This window comes from Ovis canadensis, chromosome 22 (assembly GCF_042477335.2).
Source record: "Ovis canadensis isolate MfBH-ARS-UI-01 breed Bighorn chromosome 22, ARS-UI_OviCan_v2, whole genome shotgun sequence".
Taxonomy (NCBI): domain Eukaryota; kingdom Metazoa; phylum Chordata; class Mammalia; order Artiodactyla; family Bovidae; genus Ovis; species Ovis canadensis.
Genome location: NC_091266.1, coordinates 31,617,724 through 31,643,689, shown reverse-complemented (window position 1 = coordinate 31,643,689; position 25,966 = coordinate 31,617,724). Strand labels below are relative to the sequence as shown.

Below are 25,966 nucleotides of genomic sequence, written 5' to 3'. Positions count from 1 at the left end.
TCTAAAGCAATATTTTGGGCTTCCTTGTGGCTCAGCTGGTGAAGAATCTGCCTGCAGTGTGGGAGACCTGGGTTCGATCCCTGGGTTGGAAAGATCCCTTGGAGAAGGAAAAGGCTACCCACTCCAGTATTCTGGCCTGGAAAATTCCATGGATAGTCCATGGGGTTGCAAAGAGTCAGACACAACCGAGTGACTACCATTTTCACAAAGCAATATTTTACCAGCTAATTGCCTTAATAGCAAAGTATTCCACACGCATAAAATCAACACATCACTTTTACCTTAACCTGAGTAGGTCATTTCACCTACATTCACCTATGTAAATATTGTTTTTGGAAAAAAAAAATCAATTAAAATCCACTGCTTTAACATGTACTCTTTTCACCTAAGGGGCCTCTTAAGTTGAAGGGGGAAAAAAAAAAGAAAGAAAACAGTTTAAAAGACTATTTTTATATCATTTAATAACCTAAATTTATCAGCGCTGAATATTATCTGTTTGCAAAGCCTGTAGAAAATAAAGCACTGATAAAGAAAAAAAGAGAATAGTTGAGAACCTCAAAATGCTTTATGTAATGAATAGTTGAAAGAATCATCTCTAGAATCAACATGGAAGTTAAACAGAGACTGTAGGTGATTTCATGTATTTAAAGGAACAGATTTTTTTGGTCTTTTTTAAAAATATAAATTTATTTATTTATTTGGAGGTTAATTTAAAAAGCAGCAAGTATCCATGCTGTATGAGAAAAAAACTAATACAAATGAACAATGTTGGCCACCACAACATTGTAAAGCAAAAATCCTCCAATTAAAAAAAAAAACAAATAAAATAAAAGAGAACAAGAAAAATAACTTTTTATAAAATGGGTTTCTTGTCTAAAATATAAATTGTTATTGTTCAGTCACTAAGTCATGTCTGTCTCTTTGTGACCTCACAAACTGCAGCACGCCAGGCTTCTCTGTCCATCGCTATCTCCCTGACTTTGCTCAAGCTCATGTCCATTGAGTCAGTGATATCATTCAATCATCTCCTCCTCTGTCACCCCTTGCCTTCAATTTCCCCCACCATCAGGGTCTTTTCCAATAAGTCAACTCTTTGCATTGGGTTGGCCAAAGTATTGGAGCTTCGGCTTCAGCATCAGTCCTTCCAAAGCATATTCAGTGTTGATGATACCACTTTAATGACAGAAAGTGAAGAAGAACTAAAGAGCTTCTTGATGAAGGTGAAAGAGGAGAGTGAAAAAACCTGGCTTAAAACTCAATATTCAAAAAACTAAGGTCATGGCATCTGATCCTATCTTTTCATGGCAAATAGACTGGCATAAAGTGGGCACAGTGTCAGATTTCATGCTCTTTAGCTCCAAAATCAGAGACTGCAGCCACAAAATTAAAATATGCTAGCTCCTTGGCAGAATATCTATGTCAAAGTGAGACAGTGTTTTAAAAAGCAGAGAGAGTTTGCATTCCCACCAACAGTGGAAGAGGGTTCCCTTTTCTCCATACCCTCTCTAGTATTTATTGCTTGTAGACTTTTGGATTGCAGCCATTCTGACTGGCGTGAAATGGTACCTCATTGTGGTTTTGATTTGCAGTTCTCTGATAATGAGTGATGTGAGACAGCAAAAGAGACACAGATGTATAGAACAGTTTTTTGGACTCTGTGGGATAGGGAGAGGGTGGGATGATTTGGGAGAATGGCATTGAAAAATGTATAATATCATATATGAAATGAATTGCCAGTCCAGGTTTGATGCGTGATACTGGATGCTTGGGGCTGGTGCACTGAGATGACCCAGAGGGATGGGTATGGGGAGGGAGTTGGGAGGGGGTTCAGGATGGGGAACACGTGTATACCTGTGGCGGATTCATGTTGATGTACAGCAAAACCAATACAATATTGTAAAGTAATTAACCTCCAAATAAAATAAATAAATTTATATTTAAAAAATAATAAAAAATAAAAAACAGAGACATCATTTTGCCCACACAGGTCCATATAGTCAAAGCTATGGTTTTTAAAGTAGTCATGTATAGACGTGTGAGTTGGACAATAAAGAAAGCTGAGAGCTGAAGAGCTGATGCTTTGGAACTGTGGTGCTGGAGAAGACTCTTGAGAGTCCCTTGGACAGCAAGAAGATGAAACCAGTCAATCCATATTAGGTGACCTGGTATTCCCATCTCCTTAAGAACATTCCACAGTTTGTTGTGAGCCACACAGTCAATGGAGAAAGGGAAAATTTTACCCACCTGAATAAGAGTTCCAAAGAATAGCGAGGAGAAATAAGAAAGCCTTCCTAAGTGATTAATGCTAAGAAATAGAGGAAAACAATAGAATGGGAAAGACTAGAGATCTCTTCAGGAAAATTGGAGATAGCAAGGGAACACTTCATGCAAAGATGGTCAAAATAAAGGACAGAAATGGCACGAGCCATAAGATATTATGAGAGGTAGCAAGAATACACAGAAGAACAATACAAAAAAGATCTTAATGACCCAGATAACTACGATGGTATGGTCACTCACCTTGAGCCAGACATCTTGGAGTGTGAAGTCAAGTGGGCCCTAGGAAACATTGTGTGAAAAAGATACTGGAGGTGATGGACTTCCAGCTGAGCTATTTCAAATCCTTAAAAATGATGCTGTTAAAGTGCTGCACTCGATATACCAGTGAATTTGGACAACTCAGCAGTGGCCACAGGACTGGAAAAGGTCAGTTTTCATTCCAATCCCAAAGAAAGGCAATGCCAAAGAATATTCAAACTACTGTACAATTTCACTCATTTCACATGCTAGCAAAATAATACTCAAAATTCTCCAAGCAAGGCTTCAACAGTATGTGAACCAAGAACTTCCAGATGTTCAAGTTGGATTTAGAAAAGGCAGAGGAACAAGAGGCCAAATTGCCAACATCCGTTGGCTCTTAGAAAAAGCAAGAGAATTCCAGAAAAATATCTACTTCTGCTTTATTGACTACACCAAAAGCCTTTGACTGTGTGGATCACAACAAACTGGAAAATTCTTAAAGAGATGGGAATACCAGACCATCTCACCTGCTTCCTGAGAAACCTGTACGCAGGTCAAGAAGCAACAGTTAGAACTGGAAATAGAACAATGGACTTTTCAAAATTGGGAAATAAGTATGACAAGGCTGTCTATTGTCACCCTGCCTCTTTAACTTCTATGCGGAGTACATCATGGGAAATGCTGGGCTGGATGAAGCACAAGCTGGAATCAAGATTGCTGGGAAAAACATCAATAACCTCAGATATGCAGATGACACAACCCTTATGGCAGAAAGTGAAGAAGAACTAGAGTCTCTTGATGAAGGTGAAAGAGCAGAGTGGAAAAGTTGGCTTAAAACTCAACATTAAAAAAACAAAAATCATACTATCTGGTCCCATCACTTCATGACAAATAAATGGGGAACAATGGAAACAGTGACAAACTTTATTTTGGGGGGCTCCAAAATCACTGCAGATGGTGCCTGAAGCCATGAAATTAAAAGACGTGTGCTCCTTGGAAGAAAAGCTTTGACAAAACTAGATAGCATAGTATCAAACAGAGACATTACTTTTCAACAAAATTCCACCTTGTCTAAGCTATGGTTTTTCCAGTAGTAATGTATGGATGTGAGAGTTGGACCATAAAGAAGGCTGAATGTGGAAGAGTTGATGCTTTTGAACTGTGGTGTTGAAGAAGACTGTGGGGGAGTTCCTTGGACTACAAGGAAACCAAATCAGTCAATCTAAAGGAAATCAACCCTGAATATTCTTTGGAAGGACTGATGCTGAAGCTGAAGCTCCAATGCTTTGGTCACCTGATGCCAAGAACTGACCCATTTGAAAAGACCCTGATGTTTGGAAAGATTGAAGGCAGGAGGAGAAGGGCATGATAGAAGACCAGATAGTTGGATGGCATCACTGACTCAATGAACATAAGTTTGAGCAAGCTCCAGGAGATGGTGAAGGACAAGGAAGCCTGGCATGCTGCTGTCCATGGGGTCGCAAAGAGTCAGACACAACCAAGGGACTAAACAACAATACACAGTTAAAAACGTTAGCAGAGTCAATGAAGCAGAATTCTGTCACCCAAAAAATCCTATAAGCTAGGCTTCAGCAGTACATGAACCGAGAACTTCCAGATGAACAAGTTGGATGTAGAAAAGGCAGAGAAACCAGAGATTAAATTGCCAACATATGCTGGATCATAGAAAAATATGAATAAAATGTAAAATTTCTATTTCAAATATAAATCTGAGGTAAGTGAAGCAGAAAAGGTAAATTATGAAAAATTTTTTAAAATTGTCTCCTTAGGAATTAAATGTTAATCATTTCCTTTCAGATCAAAAATTAATTATTTGGGCAGAGTTGCCCTATGTGAACATCTGGGATATTGTTCTGTGTAGCTAGCAACAGAATAGTATATTTCAATCAGTTGTAAATGCATCATTTAAATCTAAATTATATTTCCAGTAAAGAAATCACATTAGAGGAAAAATTTTCTTTTTTGGTAGGAGATCTATAAAACAAAATTGCTGTAATGAAATAATCAATGAAAATTCATAATGTGGAGAGATAAAATGTTCATATCTATAGATTAATAATTACTTGAATAAAAAATATACTGACAGAGTGACATCAGGAAGATGGTGACCTAGCCCTTGTTCTCCCATAGAAACACTGATTTAGAAATGATAAATGCAGTAAAAATTTTAATGAGGTTTTCAGAATCCAGTAAAGTGTTGCAGTACCATAGATGAGTACACAGCTAGGAATAGCCATATTAAAACTTATAGCAGTGCAATTTCATTTTTCCTGTATTAGCAACTCCCCCAACCTGGCACAACTCAATGCTGGAAGAGAATGGCCAAGGTGGTGAAGGCTCCATTGCAAGAAAGAGAAGGATGAAGCATGTATCCAATGAACTGACTTTTCAGGGGCTTCTTTAGGAAATGGTTTCTGTCTTAAATAACTTGGGGTGCTCTCAGAACTACGATAGTATGGATGTCTGGGACCAGTAAGAATGAAGGAAAGTGAGGATCTGTTCAGTTCAGTTCAGTTCAGTTTCTCCGTCGTGTCCGACTCTTTGCGACCCCATGAATCACAGCACTCCAGGCCTCCCTGTCCATCACCAACTCCTGGAGTTCACTCAGACTCACGTCCATCGAGTCAGTGATGCCATCCAGCCATCTCATCCTCTGTCTTCCCCTTCTCCTCCTGCCCCCAATCCCTCCCAGCATCAGAGTCTTTTCCAATGAGTCAACTCTTCTCATGAGGTGGTCAAAGTACTGGAGTTTCAGCTTTAGCATCATTCCTTCCAAAGAAATCCCAGGGCTGATCTCCTTTAGGATAGACTGGTGGATCTCCTTGCAGTCCAAGGGACTCTCAAGAGTCTTCTCCAACACCACAGTTCAAAAGCATCAATTCTTTGAGGCTCAGCCTTCTTCACAGTCCAACTTTCACATCCATACATGACCACAGGAAAAACCATAGCCTTGACTAGACGGACCTTTGTTGGCAAAGTAATGTCTCTGCTTTTTAATATGCTATCTAGGTTGGTCCTAACTTTTCTTCCAAGGAGTAAGCGTCTTTTAATTTCATGGCTGCAATCACCATCTGCAGTGGTTTTGGAGCCCCCCCCCTCCCCCGCCAAAATAAAATCTGACACTGTTTCCACTGTTTCCCCATCTATTTCCATAATGTGATGGGACCAGATGCCATGATCTTTGTTTTCTGAATGTTGAGCTTTAAGCCAATTTTTTTCACTCTCCTCTTTCACTTTCATCAAGAGGCTTTTGAGTTCCTCTTCACTTTCTGCCATAAGGGTGGTATCATCTGCATATCTGAGGTTATTGATATATCTCCCAGCAAACTTGATTCCAGCTTGTGTTTCTTCCAGGCCAGCGTTTCTCATGATGTACCCTGCATAGAAGTTAAATAAGCAGGGTGACAATATACAGCCTTGACGTATTCCTTTTCCTATTTGGAACCAGTCTGTTGTTCCATGTCCAGTTCTAACTGTTGCTTCCTGACCTGCATATGGGTTTCTGAAGAGGCATGTCAAGTGGTCTGGTATTCCCATCTCTTTCAGAATTTTCCAGTTCGTTGTGATCCACACAGTCAAAGGCTTTGGCATAGTCAAGAAAGCAGAAATAGATCTTTTTTTTTTTTTTGGAACTCTCTTGCTTTTTCAATGATCCAGCAGATGTTGGCAATTTGATCTCTGGTTCCTCTGCCTTTACTAAAACCAGCTTGAACATCAGGGAGTTCACGGTTCACGTATTGCTGAAGCCTGGCTTGGAGAATTTTGAGCATTACTTTACTAGCATGTGAGATGAGTGAAATTGTGTGGTAGTTTGAGCATTCTTTGGCATTTCCTTTCTTTGGGATTGGAATGAAAACTGACCTTTTCCAGTCCTGTGACCACTGCTGAGTTTTCCAAATTTGCTGGCATATTGAGTGCAGCACTTTCACAGCATCATCTTTCAGGATTTGAAACAGCTCGACTGGTATTCCATCACCTCCACTAGCTTTGTTCTGGAAAGTGAGGATAGTGGTTTGCTGTGGCCAGCATGGCTTGACACAATCTAGAGAAGGTGAACCACTTCAGGATTCTTCTTGAAGGGGTTGGGAGAGGAGTAGAGCTTGCACCTGGTGCTCTGGCTTTTTGCAGGGCTACCCAAAGGAATGGTATCTGTCTCATCTGATTCAGGGTACTAAGGGGGAACTTGCTTCAGACAGAAAACAAAGGGAACAAGAGATTACCTGAAATGAATTTGGCAAGCTTCACTAATTGTGAAATTCTACATTCAAGGCCAGAGAAGCTGCATCTTCATTTTCAAAAGGAAAAGATTTCAGAGGCCCCCAGAATGCCTAGCGAAGATACCTTGTGAGAATTTTGCCTCATATAAAGACTGGGCCACAATAATGTAAAGCAATTATCCTCCAATTTAAAATAAATTAATTAAATTTAAATAATTAAAAAAGAAGGCAGAATGAGCTGTGAACTACCCATTTAAGAAAAAAAAAAAAGAGTGGGAAGGTTGGCTTTTTTTTTTTTCTTTCAAAATCCTGGATTTTAACATGAAGTCACAAAACACAAAAAGAAGCAGGAAACATGGCTCAAAGGTAGAAAATAAATCTCTAGAAACTGACCCTAAAGAAATGGAGATATTACTTATATGAACAAATAATTTTTAAAAATGTGATAAAGATGCTTCATCAGTTCAAGAGGATGATTCATGAACAAAATGAGACTGTCAACAAAGAGACAAAATACAAAAAAGAATCAAACAAGGATGTCCTTGGAAGTCCAATGGTTAAGAATCCACCTTCACATACAGGAGACATGGGTTCCATTCCCAGTTGGGAAACTAAGATCCCATATGGCTCAGAGTAACTAAGCCCATGCTAATATTATTTAATCAGAAGATCAAAAGGGAAAAATATGAAAAAGAATGAAGAAATCCTAAGGAACTTAGAGAATACCAATAACTATATCAATATGCATATTATGGGGAAGAGAGACAGAAAGGGACAGAAAGCTTATTTGAAGAAATAGTAGCAAAAATTTTCCATATCAGGGGAAAAACTGACACTCGGATTCTAGAAGGCCAACACACTCTAACTAGGATGAACAAAAGAATCCACATTGAAAGATATTGTAATCAAATTGTCAAAAGTCAAAGATAAAGAGAGAAGTGTGATAGCAGCAAGGAAATAGTTATTTGTCTCTTACAACAGAAGCATCATACAACTAACAACAGGTTTCTAAGCAGAGATGTTGGAGGCCAGAAATGAGTGGAATGATAAAGCAAAAAGAAAAAAAATTGTCAACCAAGAAAACTCTTAACATATCTGGCAAAACAATTCTCCAAAAAGGACAAATAGAAGCTGAAGGTGTTCATCACCACTAGACATGTCTTACAAGAAATGCTAAAATGTGTCATTAAAGTTGAAACAATGGGGCACAGAACAGCAACACAAAAACGCAAAAGTATAAAGCCTGCTGATATAGGTAAATATATAGACGAATCCAGAATAATACAGTAATGTAGAGGTGGTGCATAAACCACCATTACCTCTAGCATAGAAATTCAAAGAAAAACTGACAAACCTTTACCTAGATTATCTAAAAAAGACAGAGAGAGAGAGAGAAGGCAGGGACTTCCGTGGCAGTCCAATGGTTGAGACTGCACTTCCAATACAGGGGGCATGTGTTTGATCCCTGGTCAGGGAACAAAGATCGCACATGCCACGCAGCCAAAACACAACAAATAAATAAATGGATGAAAAGGTGTACAAGAAAGTCTCACTCAAAATAACAAATGCTATTTAAAATTTTTTAATTAAAAAAGAGAAAATTCAAATGAAAAACAATCAAAAGTGAAGACGAGACATTACCACTGATACCACAGAAATACAAAAAATGTTGAAGCAACTACTATGATGTCAACAAATTGTATAGCATAGCAGAAATGGATAGACAAGCTGTTAGGACTGAATCATGACGAAACAGAAAATCTCACAAACCAAAAATGATAAGTTGTCAAATCAATAATCAAAACCCAACAACAACAAAAAAGCCTAGAACCAGATGGTTTCACTGGTGAATTCCACAAACATTTAAGGATTAGAAACATTGCCAATCCTCCTCAAACTCTTTTGAACATACGCAAATTTATCAATGCAATATACCACATTATTAAAATGAAAAGCAAAAATCAACACAATAGATGTAGAAAAAGCATTTGACAAAATTAGAAATTCTTTTTGATAAAAACACTTCTATATTACTCAACATAATAAAGTGATATATGACAAACCTACAGTTAATCACACTCAAAGGTGACAGTCTTAAAGCTTTTCCTCTAGGATCAGGAAAAATATAAGATTGCCCCCTCTTACCACTCCTATTCAACATAGTACTGGGGGTTCATACCACAGGCATCTCTCAGCAAAAAGAAATAAAATGTGTCCAAAGGAAAAGGAAGAAGTAAAAACTGTCTGCTTGCACATCTTATGATATTATGTATGGAAAGCCCTAAAGACCCTACTAAAAGCTTAGAACTAATCGGTGAATTCAGTGAAGTTGCAGGATATGAAGTCAACATAAAAAATGAGACATTACAACTGAAAGTGATCTATGACAACCCCACAGCTCACATTGTACTCAGGGGTGACAGATCAAAAGCTTTTCCTCTAGGATCAGGAACAATAAGAATGCCCATTCTTACCACTCCTATTCAATATAGTACTGGAATCCTAGCCCCAGCAGTCTCTCAGTGGCAACCCACTCCAGTATTCTTGCTTGGAAAATTCCATGGACAGAAAAGACTGATGGGTTACAGACCCTAGGGTTGTAGAGTTAGACACGACTGAGCATGCATACACACATAAAGGAAAAGGAAGAAGTAAAAAAGTCTTCTTGCACATGCTATGATCTTATATATGGAAAACCCTGAAGACCCTACTGAAAACTGTTAGAACTAATCAGTGAATTCAGTAAAGTTGCAGGATATGAAGTCAACATTAAAAAATGATTTGCACTTCTGTACTTTAAAAACAAACTGTCTGAAAAAGAAATAAAGAAAACAATCCCATTTTTCTCACAATAAAATGATAAAATGCTTAAGAATAAATTTAACCAATGAAATAAAAGTGTTTATACTGATCTCTTGAAGACACTGATGAAAATAATTAAATAAGGCATGAATAGCTATTTAGTGTCCATGAATCAGAGGTATTAATACTACTATTATGTCTATAATATCCAAAGCAGTCTGAAGATTCATTGTAATTTCATGAAATTCTATCAAATTCTAACGGCATTTCTTACAGAAATACAAAAAAATCATTCTAAAAATCCACATGGAATTAGAAAAAGACCCCAAATACCTAAAGAAGTTCCAAGAAAAATGGAAAATGCTGAACACATTAAAATTTCTGATTTCAAATCATAATACAAAGCTAAGATATCAAAAGAATATTGTATTGGCATAAAAACAAACACATAAACCAATGCAACAGAATTCAGAGCCCAGCAATAAACCCATACATATATTATCAACTAATATTTGACAAGGGAGCCAAGAATACTCAGTGGAGAAGGATAGTCTTTTCAATAAATAGTGTTAGGAAAACTACAAATTCACATGCAAAATAATGAAACAAGACCCCTATCTTTACCACTCATAAAAGTTAACTTTAAGTGGATTAAATACTTCAATGGAAGACCTGAAAGCATAAAACTACTAGAATTAAACTTAGAGAAAACACTCCTTGAGAACGGTTTTGGGAATGTGATTTTTCAAATGTGACACCAAAAGCACAAGCGATAAAATAAAAAGTAAACTAATGGGACTACATCAAAGTAAAAAGCTTTTCTGCACAGCAAAATAAGTATGAAAGGAAACCTACAAAATGTGAGAAAATATTTGCAAACCATATTTCTTATAAGGGGTTAATATCCAAAATATGTAGAGAACTCATACAATGCAATAAAAAGAAAAGCAACCTGGTTAAAAGTGGGCAGAGGAACTGAACAGACATCTGCCAAAAGACATGCAAATGGCCAACAAGTGCATAAAAGGTTCTGAACATTACCATGACACTACTGGAGTGAATGTAAACTTCTACAGTCACTGTGTAAAACAGTGTGGAAGTTCTTCTATATATTAAAAATAAAACTACCATATGATCCAGCATTGCTACTTCTGAATGAAATGAAAACAGAATATCATAGAGGTTTCTATACTTCATGTTTATTGGAGCATTATTTACAATATCTAAGATGTGGAGACAAACTAAGTCTCCATCAGCTGTTGAATGGATAAAGAAAAAATAAATATACACACAAAGAGCTGACCCTTGAACAACATGGGAATGGAGCACTGACCCCCATCCCACGTGGCCACAGTTGAAAGTCCATGTACAACTTTACAGTTGGCCTTCCACATCTGCAGTTACATGTTCCAGGATCCAACCAAGCATGAATCATGTGGTGCTGTAGCAAACACTTACTGGAAAATATACACATATCAGGAGACCAATGAGTTCAAACCCACATTGTTCAAGTGTCTACTGTATATACATCACTTTAAGTGCAGCGCTTGAGTGATATATACATATACACACACAATGGACTACTATTCATCCATGAGAGGAAGTAAATCCTTGTATTTGCTACCACTGAATGGATCGTGGGCACATTATGCTGAGTGAAATAAGACAGACAAGATAAATACTATATGAAATCACTTATATGTGGAATGTAAAAAACAAAAACAAAAAACTAACACATGGAAACAGAGTAGAAGGATGGTTTTTAGGGGGCAGGAGGTTGGGGAAATAAGGAGATGGTGCTCAAAGAGTACAGATTTCCAGTTAGAAAATGAATCAGTTCTGGGGAATCTAATGCACAACAGTATTAATAGAGTTAACATAGCCATATTATGTATCAAAAAATTGCTAAGAAATTAGATTTTATATGTTTTCTAAAGAAAGGTAATTATGGGACTTGATGGAGGTGCTAGACAGTGCTATGGTAGTAATCTATTTCAATATACGAGTATATAAAATCAACATATTGTATACTTTAAACTTACACAGTATCAATTATATCTCAATGAACCTGGGGGGAAATATTGAGTATAGACCACATCCGTTCAGGTAGTTGATTTTTTAAAAACCTAGATATGTAGGTGTAGTTACAGCTACCATGTAGGGAAAATGTATGGTTCAGTAGAAAACTTTGCACTATCTATGTAGTTCACTCTTCTGTAATTCTATGGGAGATATTTTGCAACTTTTTCAATTTTCAACAATAGATAGTGACACAAAATAATTCTTGTCTCTAGACATACAAACTCTGTTCTGTAGAGATTCAGTTGACTTTCCTAGATAGTTTTGTCTTCATTTGCACATTCATATCAACATTTTTTCACTCTAAATAAATCTGTACTTTTTCACCCTTGTCCTGTAACCTGGTTGGAACACTGTGTTACTACTTGTAACTTATTTCCTCATTAATGAGTTATATAATATTTTTAACTTGTGTTCATTAAAAAAATAAAGAAGATTGGTCAATAGGTATCTAAGACAATGTTAACATCCCTAATCATTAAGTTTTGTGCTGGTCTCAGCTTATTAATAACCAATGGTGTGGTTGGACCAGCCCTTGTGTTCATATTTTGACTGTGGAAGCTCCTCAAAAACAGAAATATTCAATACAATCACTATATTAACCAGAAGCCCCATTTATGAGTTTTTATTCAAAAGAACTGAACTGATTTGGGATCTCAAATAGATATAGCCATGGGGTGGAAAGAACCTAAATACCCTCAATAATTAGCAAAAAAAGAAAATATGTAAATACACAGAGTGGAGTACTATTCAGTCATAAACATGAAATAAATCTTGTCACATACTACAATGTGGATGACCTATGAGCATATTTTGCTAAATAGAAAAGTCAGTCATGAAAGGACCAATGTTGCATGATTCCACTTAAATGAAGTAGCCAAAGAAGTCAAACTCACAGAAATAGAAAGTAGATTGCTGGTTAGCAGGGCCTCGGGGAAAGGAAATGGAGAGTTCGATGGGTAGAGAGTATCAGTCATGAAGGATGAAAGTTCTAAAGGGCTACTGTGTGATTAACTTCCCTGGTGGTTGAGGCGGTAAAGCATCTGCCTACAATGTGGGAGACCTGGGTTTAATCCCTGGGTCAGGAAGATCTCCTGGAGAAGGGAATGGCAACCCACTCCAGTATTCTTGCCTGGAAAATCCCATGGATGGAGGAGCCTGGTAGGCTGCAGTACTCTTGCCTGGAAAATCCTACGGATGGAAGAGCCTGGTAGGCTACATTCCATGGGGTCGCTAAGAGTCGGACATGACTGAGTGACTTCACTTTTCACTGTGTGATTATAGTTAATAATACTGTCCTGCACATAGTAATATGTTAAGAGGATAGATCTCATGTTATATGTTGTTTTCTATAAAAATACTTTAATTCTGAAGAAAAAAATAAAACAGTGTAATTTGTAATACAAGCTGAAAAATCAGAGTCATTGTGACAAACACTTTGTGGCTGGTAGTGGGAAGTAAATATTTACCATAAATTTGTTATCAAAATCCAATAATGATGGAGCAAAGTTTGGTAAACTGAAAACAGAGTCAAATTCTAGTTCGAGAAGACAGGGTAAAAAGGTATTAATTAGGTTGAAATATAGTTAAACAATTCATATTAATCACTTGGTTTGGTGTATTGTGCTGAATATGTTAGCATATATTTTTTCAAAATATAGATATAGTGAGTATTGAGTAACAAAAATCATTGATGCTGATATGTTTAAATAGTGCTGCCTTTACAGAGAGGGCTTCCCAGGTGGAGCTAATGGTAAAGAGCCTGCCTGCCAATGCAGAAGACTGCAGAGGGAGACACGGGTTCAATCCCTGAGTCAGGAAGATCCCCTGGAGGAGGGGACAGCAACACACTCCAGTATTCTTGCAAGGAGAATCCTATGGGGAGAGGAGCCTAGTGGGCTACAGTCCATAAGGTCACAAAGTGTCGGACATGACCAAAGGGACTTAGCACGCACTCATGCCTTTACAGAGAACTCATGATTGAGGAGAACTTCACTGAGATAGATATTCCTAATGGACTGAAATCATAGATGACATAACTATTGGCCAGAACTTCAGGCCTGGGTCCTGGAATAACTCTCAGATGTGTCTGTGAGACAGAATATAAGAATATAGTTTAATTAGGTAAATACATATGACACTTGTTTCATGCTCCCTAAGGGCATGAGGAGGTCATTCCCACCCTGTCCACTTAATAAGTATTCCCTGGTGAAATGCTCTAAAACAGACAACCACATTTGTGATACAGGAAAACCACTGTTCTCTCTTTCATGAAATGATTCAAAACCATTCTTAGTGATTTCTGATATTAAAACAGGGCTCAAGAGACACTATGAATAAATGACTTTTTGTAACCGCATGGTATGTGTAATCATAGAAGTCCACACCCAGCAAGCATAGATACACAAAAGCCTGCTTGGTTCTCTTCTTCAAACACTCTCTCCTCCACATGAGGAGGAGACAGTCATGACCCATAGGAAAGATGTGGCCCATCCTGAAATGCTTCCAAGAGGCATCATTGGAGACAGAGAAGACTATTAAAGATAGAGCTATCAGAGCATAGAATTGCTCACCATTGGTTTTTCTCAACTCCTCCACCAGGCAGCGGGCTTCCTCTTGAACTCGGTCCTCAATGCTCCTCTTCCCCATCCCGAAATTTCTCAGGGTCATGAGGGAGAAGCGCCGCATCTCCTTCCATGTCTTCCCATTGCTGAAAAGGATTCCTACCAGGAGGAGAAATAGAACTAGGAGGGAGGTCCTAGGGAAGGAGAAGGAAGCTGACACTTGGCAGCCCCCAACATGGACCAAGCTCTGCTGGAGAGCTCTTCAAATTCCTGTTTCCATCCTGCCCACTCCCACTGCCAATGCTTAACACATACCATTTGTTACATTAGCTCTTTCAGCCAGTGGAAATGTTCCTCTTCCAGAAAACTCTTCTCCCAGATCAATCAGGGCTTCTTTCACTGCTTCATATCCATGCAAGACCACGATGGGCTTCATGCCAAAATACACAGTGAACACAGGGCCATAGACTTTTGAGAGCTGTGAAGGGAGGTACACATAATAACAAAAGAAGTCAATATTTGAAACTACATTGTGCCTGAGGCAGAATGTATTATCATCCTACTATTATGCTTTCATTCTGCCACATACAGCCTAAATATTTCTGAATTTAATAAATAAGTATGATGGTAATTGAAAAGCAGAGACATTACTTTGCCAACAAAGGTCTGTTTAGTCAAGGCTATGGTTTTTCCAGTGGTCATGTATGGATGTGAGAGTTGGACTGTGAAGAAAGCTGAGCGCTGAAAAATTGATGCTTTTGAACTGTGGTGTTGGAGAAGACTCTTGAGAGTCCCTTGGACTGCAAGGAGATACAACCAGTCCATTTTGAAGGAGATCAGCCCTGGGATTTCTTTGGAGGGAATGATGCTGAAGCGGAAACTCCAGTATTTTGGCCACCTCATGAGAAGAGTTGACTCACTGGAAAAGACTCTGATGCTGGGAGGGATTGGGGACAGGAGGAGAAGGGGACAACAGAGGATGAGATGGCTGGATGGCATCACTGACTCAATGGACGTGACTCTGAGGGAACTCCGGAAGTTGGTGATGGACAAGGAAGCCTGGCGTGCTGCGATTCATGGGGTTGCAGAGTCGGACACGACTGAGTGACTGAACTGAACTGAACTGAACTGAACTGATGATGGTAATTGTTACCGTTTCCATTTCCATCTGTTATGCTAGGCAATGGCCCAAGTAACTGGTACCCAGATTACAATGAATTCTCATATCAGCACCTTCAGCAGGTTTATTTGCCTGGCTTATAAATAAGGAGTATATCATGAGAAATGCTGGGCTTGATGAAGCACAAGCTGGAATCAAGATTGTCAGGAGAAATATCAATAACCTGAGATATGCAGATGACACCACCTTTATGGCAGAAAGCAAAGAGGAACTAAAGAGCCTCTTGATGAAAGTGAAAGAGGAGAGTGAAAAAGTTGGCTTAAAGCTCAACATTCAGAAAACGAAGATCATGGCATCCAGTTCCATCACTTCATGGCAAATAGATGGGAAAACAATGGAAACAGTGACAGATTTTATTTTCTTGGGCTCCAAAATCACTGCAGATGGTGACTACAGCAATGAAGTTAAAATGTGCTTGCTCCTTGAAAGAAAAGTTATGACCAAACAAGACAGCCTATTAAAAAGCAGAGACATTACTCTGATGACATAAGTCTGTCTAGTCAAAGCTATGGTGTTTTCAGTAGTTATGTATGGATGTGAGAGTTGGACCCTAAAGAAGGCTGAGTGCTGAAGAATTGATGCTTTTGAATTGTAGCATTGGAGAAGACTCTTCAGAGTACCTTGGATTGCAAGGAGATCAAATCAGTCAATCCTAAATGAAATCAACCCTGAATATTCATTAGAAGGACTGATGCTGAAGATGAAGCTCCAACGCTTTGGCCACCTGATGCAAAGAGGTGACTCATTTGAAAAGATCCTGATGCTGGGAAAGAGTGCAGGCAGGAGGAGAAGGGGATGACAGAGGACAAGATGGTTGGATGGCATCACTGACTCAATGGACATGAGTTTGAGCAAGCTCTGGCAGATAGTGATGGACAAGGAAGCCTGGCATGCTGCAGTCCACAGGGTCACAGAGTCAGACATGACTGAGCAACTGAACAACAACAACAATAAATAAGGAAACAGGCTGTGGAATTTCATTTCCTTTCCAGCGTCCCATGGCTACTACATAGATTTAAATTTGAAACTCTTATTCACCTTCTGATCCTTAATGAGCAAGGCATCAATCCCCGAGGTCCACCTTTAAACCATCACCTAGCTGGCTGCTTCAGAACCACATGCAGGGTTCTTCCAATGGGAATTCATATTCCCTAGCCCTGTGATGTGGAGAAGGCAATGGCACCCCACTCCAGTACTCTTGCCTGGAAAATCCCATGGATGGAGGAACCTGGTAGGCTGCAGTCCATGGGGTCGCTAAGAGTTGGACACGACTGATTGACTTCACTTTCAATTTTCAGTCTCATGCGTTGGAGAAGGAAATGGCAACCCACTCCAGTATTCTTGCCTGGAGAATCCCAGGGATGGGGGAGCCTGGCGGGCTGCTGTCTATGGGGTCGCACAGAGTTGGACACGACTGAAGCGACTTAGCAGCAGCAGCCCTGTGATAAATACTAGAATTCCATATTTTAAAAAATGAATTCAGATAACTCTAACGCCCAGCTTAGTTTGAGATCCAATGGTGTCACTAAGACAGACAGGGAGGAAGCATCATAGAGGCAGCGTCAGGACATGCATATCTCATGGAGGATCAATATCTTCCATTCTGCATTATTTACCGGGTACAGACAGGAGCTTCCTGCAGAATCCAAATGAGTGCTTCTGCTGCCAGTGGGACCCTGACTGGTGACTTCTTTCCCTCATTCACTCATCCTTGTGCTGAATGCAGAGCTATTTCCTTAATACCAACCACAATGTCCTTCTTCAGAAAAGTTCTATTTTCATGGCCATCTGAACAAAACACACAGCTTATATAGTAAAAGACTTCTGCAAGGAAATCTCTAATCACAAAAAAATCTTACCATTGACTTTCAGTCCCAAATCATAGCGAAAGGCTGTGAAACAAAAAAGGGGAGTAACACATGCAGCTTTTGCCACTTTATTATTTTGTTTCTATTACTTGTGCAAAGACAACTATTTCTCTGCTCACAAAACACATTACTTCTTTTCTCTACTTATGACAATGACAGGTCAGAAAAGGCAACAGGAATACCAGAATTTACAGGGAATAATTTGCTGATCTGTTTTAACAATGTGCCCAGGACTTCCCTGGTGTTTCAGTGGTTAAGAATTCACCCACTGATGAAAGTTCAATCCCTGGTGCAGAAAGATTCCTTGTGCCAAAGGGCAACTAAGCCTGTTTTCCACAACTCCTGAGTCCATGTGCCCTAAAACCCATGCTCCACAAGAGAAGCCACCACAACGAGAAGCCTGTGCACCACGACTAGAGTAGCTCCAATCTGCCACAACTAGTGAGAGCTGTGCACAGCAAGGAAGACCCAATGCACTATTGTAAAGTAAAATCAAGTAAAAATAAACATTTTTTCAATAAATAAATAAATAAATACAAACTAAAAGGTAAAAGAAAAAAAATGTGCTCAGAGAAATATATATTACTTTTAAAACTGGGCTTAAATATAAATTTATGTATTTTAATTGGAGGTTAATTACATTGGAAAAAAAAATATTTGACAACATAGTTGACCTGCAAAAAAACTGAACTTAGTTTACTTACCCTTCTCAAGCCCCTGGAGGAGCATAAAGGCTACTTACATTGGTTAAAGATTTGCTGATGTTCTTAACATCTAGCTGTAGGATATTTCCAAGAATCGGGAGAGGAGTGGGGCCCGGCGGGAGCTTCCCTTTCCTGGAGCTCTGTTTCCAGAGTGAGATGAGAAGCAGACAGGAGAGACAGAGCACCAGGACCACAGCCAGATCCATTGACACCTTCTCTTCTTACTCAGACGACTGTGAGCCTGAAATCTAAGTCCCTGCTGATTCAATATGGGTCTCTCTGAGGACTAAAGATATCAATCAATCACATGCACTTTATACTCTATTCTGAGTAGACTTTGGCCACTGATAAAGATAAAATTAAAGTGTACTTTAGTCTTGTTTTCCCTCTGTCCAGTAATAACTTTGGAGATTGTCATTTACTTGTACTGGGCTGGGATCCATGTTTGATAATTTAAAAAAAAATTTCCATTATGTAGTCAGGATTGAGAACCATTGAAATAAATAATTTGATGCCAAAAAACAGCTCAAAACTCTGGATTCAAGTCAATGATCAGTTGCAAATTTATGACTTGAAGACAATCAGTATATTCTATGCCATTTTTATTTATTTATTTATTACCAAATTAAACAAGTTTATTGTAGTGTACTTGATTTACAAATGTTAGTTTCAAGTATACAGCAAAGTGAATAGTACATATACATGTACATATACATGTACATGTACATATACATATATCCACTCTTTTTATCCTTTAGATTATTTTCCTATACAGAAAATTATAGAATATTGAGTAGACCCCTGTGCTATACAGTAAGTCCTAGTCAGTTATCTATTTTTTAATTTTTAAATATTTTTAGTCCTTTAAATTGTGAAAGTATGATACCACATTTACAGGCGACTTTGGCAAAAGCAAGAGAGTTCAAGGAAAACATCTATTTCTGCTTTATTGACTATGCCAAAGCCTTTGACTGTGTGGATCACAATCAACTGTGGAAAATTCTGAAAGAGATAGGAATACCAGACCACCTGACCTGCCTCTTGAGAAACCTATATGCAGGTCAGGAAGAAACAGTTAGAACTGGACATGGAACAACAGACTGGTTCCAAATAGGAAAAGGAGGACATCAAGGCTGTATATTGTCACCCTGCTTATTTAACTTATATGCAGAGTACATCATGAGAATGCTGGGCAGGAAGAAGCACAAGCTGGAATCAAGATTGCTGGGAGATATATCAATAACTTCAGATATGCAGATGACACCACCCTTATGGCAGAAAGTGAAAAGGAACTAAAAAGCCTCCTGGTGAAAGTGAAAGAGGAGAGTGAAAAATTTGGCTTAAAGCTCAACATTCAGTAAACGAAGATCATGGCATCTGGTCCCATGACTTCATGGGAAATAGATGAGGAAACAGTGGAAACAGAGTCAGACTTTATTTTTTGGGGCTCCAAAATCACTGCAGATGGTGATTGCAGCCGTGAAATTAAAAGATGCTTACTCCTTGGAATGAAAGATATGAAAGCAGAGACATTACTTTGCCAACAAAGGTCCGTCTAGTCAAGGCTCTGGTTTTTCCTGTGGTCATGTATGGATGTGAGAGTTGGACTGTGAAGAAAGCTGAGCACCAAAGAATTGATGCTTTTGAACTGTGGTGTTGGAGAAGACTCTTGAGAGTCCCTTGGACTCCAAGGAGATCCAACCAGTCCATTCTGAAGGAGATCAGCCCTGGGATTTCTTTGGAAGGAATGATGCTAAAGCTGAAACTCCAATACTTTGGCCACCTCATGCGAAGAGCTGACTCACTGGAAAAGACTTTGTTGCTTGGAAGGACTGGGGGCAGGAGGATAAGGGGACCACAGGATGAGATGGCTGGATGGCATCACCGGCTCGATGAAGGTGAGTTTGAGTGAACTCCAGGAGCTGGTGATGGACAGGGAGGCCTGGCGTGCTGCGGCTCATGGGGTTGCAAAGAGTTGTACATGACTGAGAGACTGAACTGAACTGGAAAATAAAAAACAAATTTGCATATAATTCCACTGTGTATTGCAATGATTTTTTTAAGTAGATAAATTAAGGTTTTTAGTTGGAGTTTCAATATCAAATTCTCAAAAATTAATAAAATGAATAGAAAGAAATGTAGAAGTATACAGTAGATCTAAAAAGCACTATGAACCTATTCAACATAGTTAGATTTATACAGTTTTCACACAATAGCAGGATACAAATTCTATTCAAGTTCCTATATACTATACACCAGGAGACAATGGAACATATCCAGGAACATAAAACAAGATGCAAAAACTTCATGATCTAAAGATATTGAAATCATACAGAGTGTGTTCTCTTACTGCTGTGGATTATGTCAGAAATCAATATCAAAAAATATTTTAAAATAGCCCACATATTTTCAAGTGCAACGTGACATTTATCAAGACAGATCTTTGACTTAGCCATTGAAAACCTTAAAAAGGTTTAAAGAAAAAGCACTGAGGGTGATTGAAGAGAAAAAAGCATCTAAATGAGAAATTAATATCAAGGATAATATTGTAAAGTAATTAACCTCCAATTAAAATAAATAAATTTATATTTTAAAAAAATAAAATAAAAACTCCAGGTATGTGAAAATTAAGTATCCACTTTTAAATGATGAGTATATCTAAGAAGCCATAACAAGGAAAATTAAAAAAATATTTGTAATGAAATAAAAATGAAAACAGCATTTATCAAAATTTGCTGCATGCAGCTGAAGCAGCTCAAGGCAACTAAATACAATGTGGAATCTTGAATAAGGTATGAAAACAAACAATGGACACTAGCATAAAATTTTGTGAAATTTGAACAAATTCTGTGCTTTAGTTAATACTGTGCTGTGCTGTGCTGTTCTGAGTTTTGCTGAGTTGCTCAGTCATGCCCAAGTTGCTTTGTGATCCCACGGACTGTAGCCTACCAGGCTCCTCTCTGTCCATGGGGATTCCCTAGGCAAGAATACTGGAGGTGGGTTGCCATGTCCTTCTCTAGGGGATCTTCACAGTCCAGGTGTCAAACCCAGGTCTCCCGCACCACTGGCAGATTCTCTACTGTCTGAGCCACCAGGGAAGCCCAAGAATACTGGAGTGGGTAGCCTATCTCCAGGGGATCTACCCAACTCAGGAATGAACTGGGGTCACCTGCATTGCAGGCAGAATCTTTGCCAGCTGAGCTACCAGGGAAGTCCAGTTAATACTGTACCACATGTTAATTTCCTGTTTTGTTGTTTTTTTACAACATAGTCTCTCTTAACTCTTTTTCAGAATTGGATTAGAAGTTTCAAGCCTCATTCAAATTTTTTTAAAAATCACCAAGATAATAAGCTTTCTAGAGTTTCAGCAGTAATACTTGATGCCAGAATAAATGGAATTATATCAAAGGTTTGAGTGAATATAAATTAGAATTCTAGCATTCTATTTATACATAGTAACACAAGTGGAATCATAATGTCATATATTTTTTAGCTAAGCAAAAATTCTTAAGTTTTCTAAAATATATATATTGCATTATACATATATAAATGAAAGCTTTTCTGCTATACGCGATAAAGGTTTGAGAAAGAACAACAACAAAAACAGACAGAGAAATCAGAAAACATAAACTAAATGAAATGGGAGCACTGAATATGAAAGAGAAAAAGTGAAACAAACTAGATAAAAATAAAAGATTATCATATAATCCAGTTACTTTTAAATATGGCTGCTCATTAGAATCACATCTGGAACTTTGGAAAAAATAACAATACCTAAGCATTTGCATTTTTCAAAAAATTCGGAGATAATTCTAATGTGCATCTGGATTTGAAAAAGTGATTACAGGTTTTTCTATTAAATGGTAGTTTTAGTGATATAGAATTCTATTATTTTCTGTTGACCAATCATGACCCAATGGTATTAAATGAACAGTAGTCATCTAATCACAACAATGAAAAATGTTTATCAGTTTTCACAATTAATAGCCAGACAAAAAATATGTAATTGCAATTGCAAGCCATAATGGAAACATGATTAACCTAACAGTATAAAATAATTACATTTTGGGGGCTTAAGTAGAGTGATGTGGTAAGTGGAAAAGCATACATGCATGTATTTCATCTTTCATCCACCCAGTCTGTCTTTAGGCTGGTGCATTTAATCCATTTACATGTAAGGTTATTATCAATATATATGCTCCTATTACCATTTTCTTAATTGTTTTAAGTTTATTCTTTGTAGGTTGGTCTCTTCCTTCTCTTGTGTTTCCTGCCTGGAGAAGTTCCTTGTTCAATTGTTGTAAAGCTGGTTTGGTGGTGCTGAATTCTCTTAACTTTTGCCTTTGTAAAGCTTTTGATTTCTCCTTTAAATCTGAGTGACAGACTTGATGGGTAGAGTATTCTTGGTTATATCTTCTTCCTTCTCATCACTTCGAATATATTGTGCCATTTCCTTCTGGCTTGTAGAGATTCTGTTGAGAAATCAGCTGATAAACTTATAGGAGTTCCCTTGTATGCTTTTTGTTATTTTTTTCCCTTGTTTTTTAAACATTTTATCTTTGTCTTTAATTTTTGTCAGTTTGATGACTATGTGTCTTGGTATGTTCATCCTTGGGTTTATCCTGCCTGGGACTCTCTCTGCTTCATAGACTTGGCTGAGTATTTCTTTTCCTATGCTAGGGAAGTTTTCAGCTATTATCTTTTCGAATGTTTGCTCAGGTCTATTCTCTCTCTCTTCTCTTTGTTGTTCGTTGTTGAGTTGCTCAGTCATGTCTGACTCTTTGCAACCCCATGGACTCCAGCACTCCAGGCTTCCCTGTCCTTCACTATCTCCTGGATTTTGTTCAAGCTCATGTCCATTGAGTTGATGATGTCATCCAACCATCTCACCTTCTGTCTCCCCCATCTTCTTCTGCCCTCAATCTTTCTGAGCATCAGGATATTTTCCAATGAGTCAGCATCAGGTTGCCAAAGTATTGGAGATTCAGCTTCATAATCAGGCCTTCCAATGAAGGACTCCCCTTCATCAGGAGGCTCTTTAGTTTCTCTTTATTTCTCTCATTAAGATGGTATCATCTGCATATCTGAGGTTATTGGTATGTCTCGATTCCAGCTTGTGATTCATCCAGCCCAACATTTTGAATGACACACTTTAAATGTAAGTTAAATAAGCAGGATGACAATATACAGCCTCGTCTTATTCCTTTCCCAATTTTGAACCAGTCTGTTGTTCCATGTACAATTCTAACTGTTGCTTATTGACCTGCATATAGGTTTCTCAGGAGGCAGGTAAGCTGCTCTGGTATTCCCATCTCTTTAAGAATTTTCCATAGTTAGTTGTGATACATGTGGTCAAAGGCTTTAGTGTAGTCAATGAAGCAGAAGTAGATGTTTTTCTGGAATTCCCTTGCTTTTTCTATGATCCAATGGGTACTGGCAATTTGATCTCTGGTTCCTCTGCCTTTTCTAAATCCAGTGTATACATCTGGAAGTTCTCTGTTCACATATTGTTGAAGCTTAGCTTTGAAAATTTTGAGTATTACCTGGCTAACATGTGAAATGAGTGCAGTTGTGCAGTAGTTTGAATATTCTTTGGCATTGCCTTTCTTTGGGATTGGAATGAAAACTGACCTTTTTCAGTCCTGTGACCACTGCTGAACTTTCCAAATTTGCTGGCCTAATGAGTGCAGCACTTCTACAAGCTTCATCATTTAGGATTTGAAATAGCTCAACTGGAATTTCATCACCTCCACTAGCTTTGTTCATAGTAATGCTTCCTAAGGCCCTTTTGACTTCTCTCTCCAGGTTGTCTGGCTCTCGGTGAACGAGCACACCATCGTTGTTGTCTGGGTCATTAAAACATTTATTGATAGTTCTGTGTATTCTTGCCACTTCCTCCTAATGTCTTCTGCTTCTGTTAGATCCATATCATCTCTATCCTTTATTGTGCCCATCTTTGCATGAAATATTCCCTTGGTATATCTAATTTTCTTGAAGAGATCTCTAGTCTTTCCCATCCTATTGTTTTCCTCTATTTTTTTGCTTTATTCATTTAGGAAGGCTTTCTTATTTTTCCTTATTATTTGAAATTCTCCACTCAGATGGTTATATCTTTCCTTTCTCCTTTGCCTTTCACTTCCCTTCTTTTCTCACTGATTGGTAAGGCCTCTTCAGACAACCATTTTGCCTTGTCGCATTCCCCACACCCCTTGGGAATGGTTTTGATCACTGCCTCCTGTACAGTGTTGTGAACCTCTGTCCATAGTTTTTCAGGCACTCTATCAGACCTAATCCCTTGAATCTATTTGTCACTCTACTGTATAATCATAAGAGATTTTATTTAGATCATATGTGAATGGTCTGGTGGTTTTCTCTACTTTCTTCAGTGTAAGTCTGAATTTTGCAATAAGGAGTTCATGATCTGAGACACAGTCAGCTCCCAATCTTGCTCTTTGCTGACTGTATACAGTTTTTCCATCTTTGGTTGTGAAGAATATCATCAATCTGATTTTGGTATTGACTATCTGGTGGTATCCATGTATAGAGTTTTGTTGGAAGAGGGTGTTTACTATAACCAGTGTGTTCTCTTGGCAAAACTCTGTTAACATTTGCCTTGCTTCATTTTGTATTCCAATACCAAACTTGCTTGTTACTCCATGTATCTCTTGACTTCCTACTTTTGCATTCCAATTCCCTATGATGTAAAAGACATCATTTTTGGGTGTTAGTTCTGGAAGGTCTTGTAGGTCTTCACAGAACCATTCAACTTCATCTTCTTCAGCATTAGTGGTTGGGGCATAGACTTGGATTACTGAGATATTGAATTGTTTGCTTTGGAAATGAACTGAGATCAATCTGTTGTTTTTGAGATTGCACCCAAGTACTGCATTTCAGATTCTTTTGTTGACTAAGGGTTACTCCTTTACTTTGAAGGGATTCTTGCCCGCAGTAGTAGATATAATGGCCATCTGAATTAAATTCCCCCATTCCTGTCCATTTTAGTTCACTGATTCCTGAAATGTCAATGCTCACTCTTGCCATCTTCTGCTTGACCACTTCCAACTTACCTTGATTCATGGTCCTAACATTACAGGTTCCTATACAATACTGTTCTTCACATCATCAGACTTTGCTTTCACCACCAGTCACATCCACAGCTGGGTGTCATTTCTGCTTTGACTCAGCCACTTCATTCCTTCAGGAGCTATTTCTCCACTCTTCTCTAGTAGTATATTGGGCACCTAGCAACCTGGGTTTTCATCTTTCCATGTCATGTCTTTTTTCATTTTCATACTGTTCATGTGGTTCTCAAGACAAGAATGCTGAGGTGGTTTGCCATTCCCTTCTTCAGTGGACCATGTTTTGTCAGAATTCTCCACCATGACCCCATCCATCTTGGGTCACCCTACATGGCATGCCTCATAGTTTCATTAAGTTCCACAAAGTTGTGATCCATGTGATCAATTTGGGTAGTTTTCTGTGATTGTGGTTTTCATTCTGTCCATTAATAGATGAGGATAAAAGGTTTGTGCAAGCTTCTTTATAGGAGGGGCTGGCTGTGGGGAAAACTAGGTCTACTCTGATGGGCAGGGTCATGCTGAGTAAATCTTTAATCCAATTTCTGCTAATCAGTGGGGCTGTGTTTGGCCTAGGCCAAACTATGATAGGGGAAATGATGACCTCCCCCAAAAGGACTTATGAAAGTATGTCTTAGGGCTGCTGCTATCAGTGCCCCTGACCGCATGCCAGCCGCTGTCAACCTACAGCTCCACCAGAGACTCCCAGACACTCACAGGCAAGTCTGACTCAGTCTCTTGTGCAGTCACTGCTCATTTCTCCTGGGTTCTGGTGTGCACAAGGTTTTGTATGTGCCCTCCAGGGATCTCTCGTGGGTATGAGGCTTGATTTTATATATGACCACACCCCTTCTACCATCTTGTTGCAGCTTCTCCTTTGTCCTTGGAGATGGGGTATCTTCTTTTGGTGGGTTCCAGCATTCTCCTGTAGAGGG

At 38.5% G+C, this 25,966-nt stretch overlaps 1 protein-coding gene across 1 annotated transcript in view; it reads right to left on the bottom strand.

The window, feature by feature from the left end:
• LOC138427957 (cytochrome P450 2C19-like) overlaps positions 1–18,310 on the bottom strand; it is a 44,358-nt gene extending 26,048 nt beyond the window's left edge. Inside the window, exons 1-3 of the mRNA XM_069568084.1 lie at positions 17,994–18,310; positions 14,519–14,681; positions 14,213–14,362 (exon numbers count right to left, since the gene is read on the bottom strand). Coding sequence (XP_069424185.1) covers positions 14,213–14,362; positions 14,519–14,681; positions 17,994–18,161 — 481 coding nt within the window. The 5' untranslated portion in view covers positions 18,162–18,310. The remainder of the gene's footprint in view (positions 1–14,212; positions 14,363–14,518; positions 14,682–17,993) is intronic.
• Positions 18,311–25,966: the final 7,656 nt, after the last annotated feature.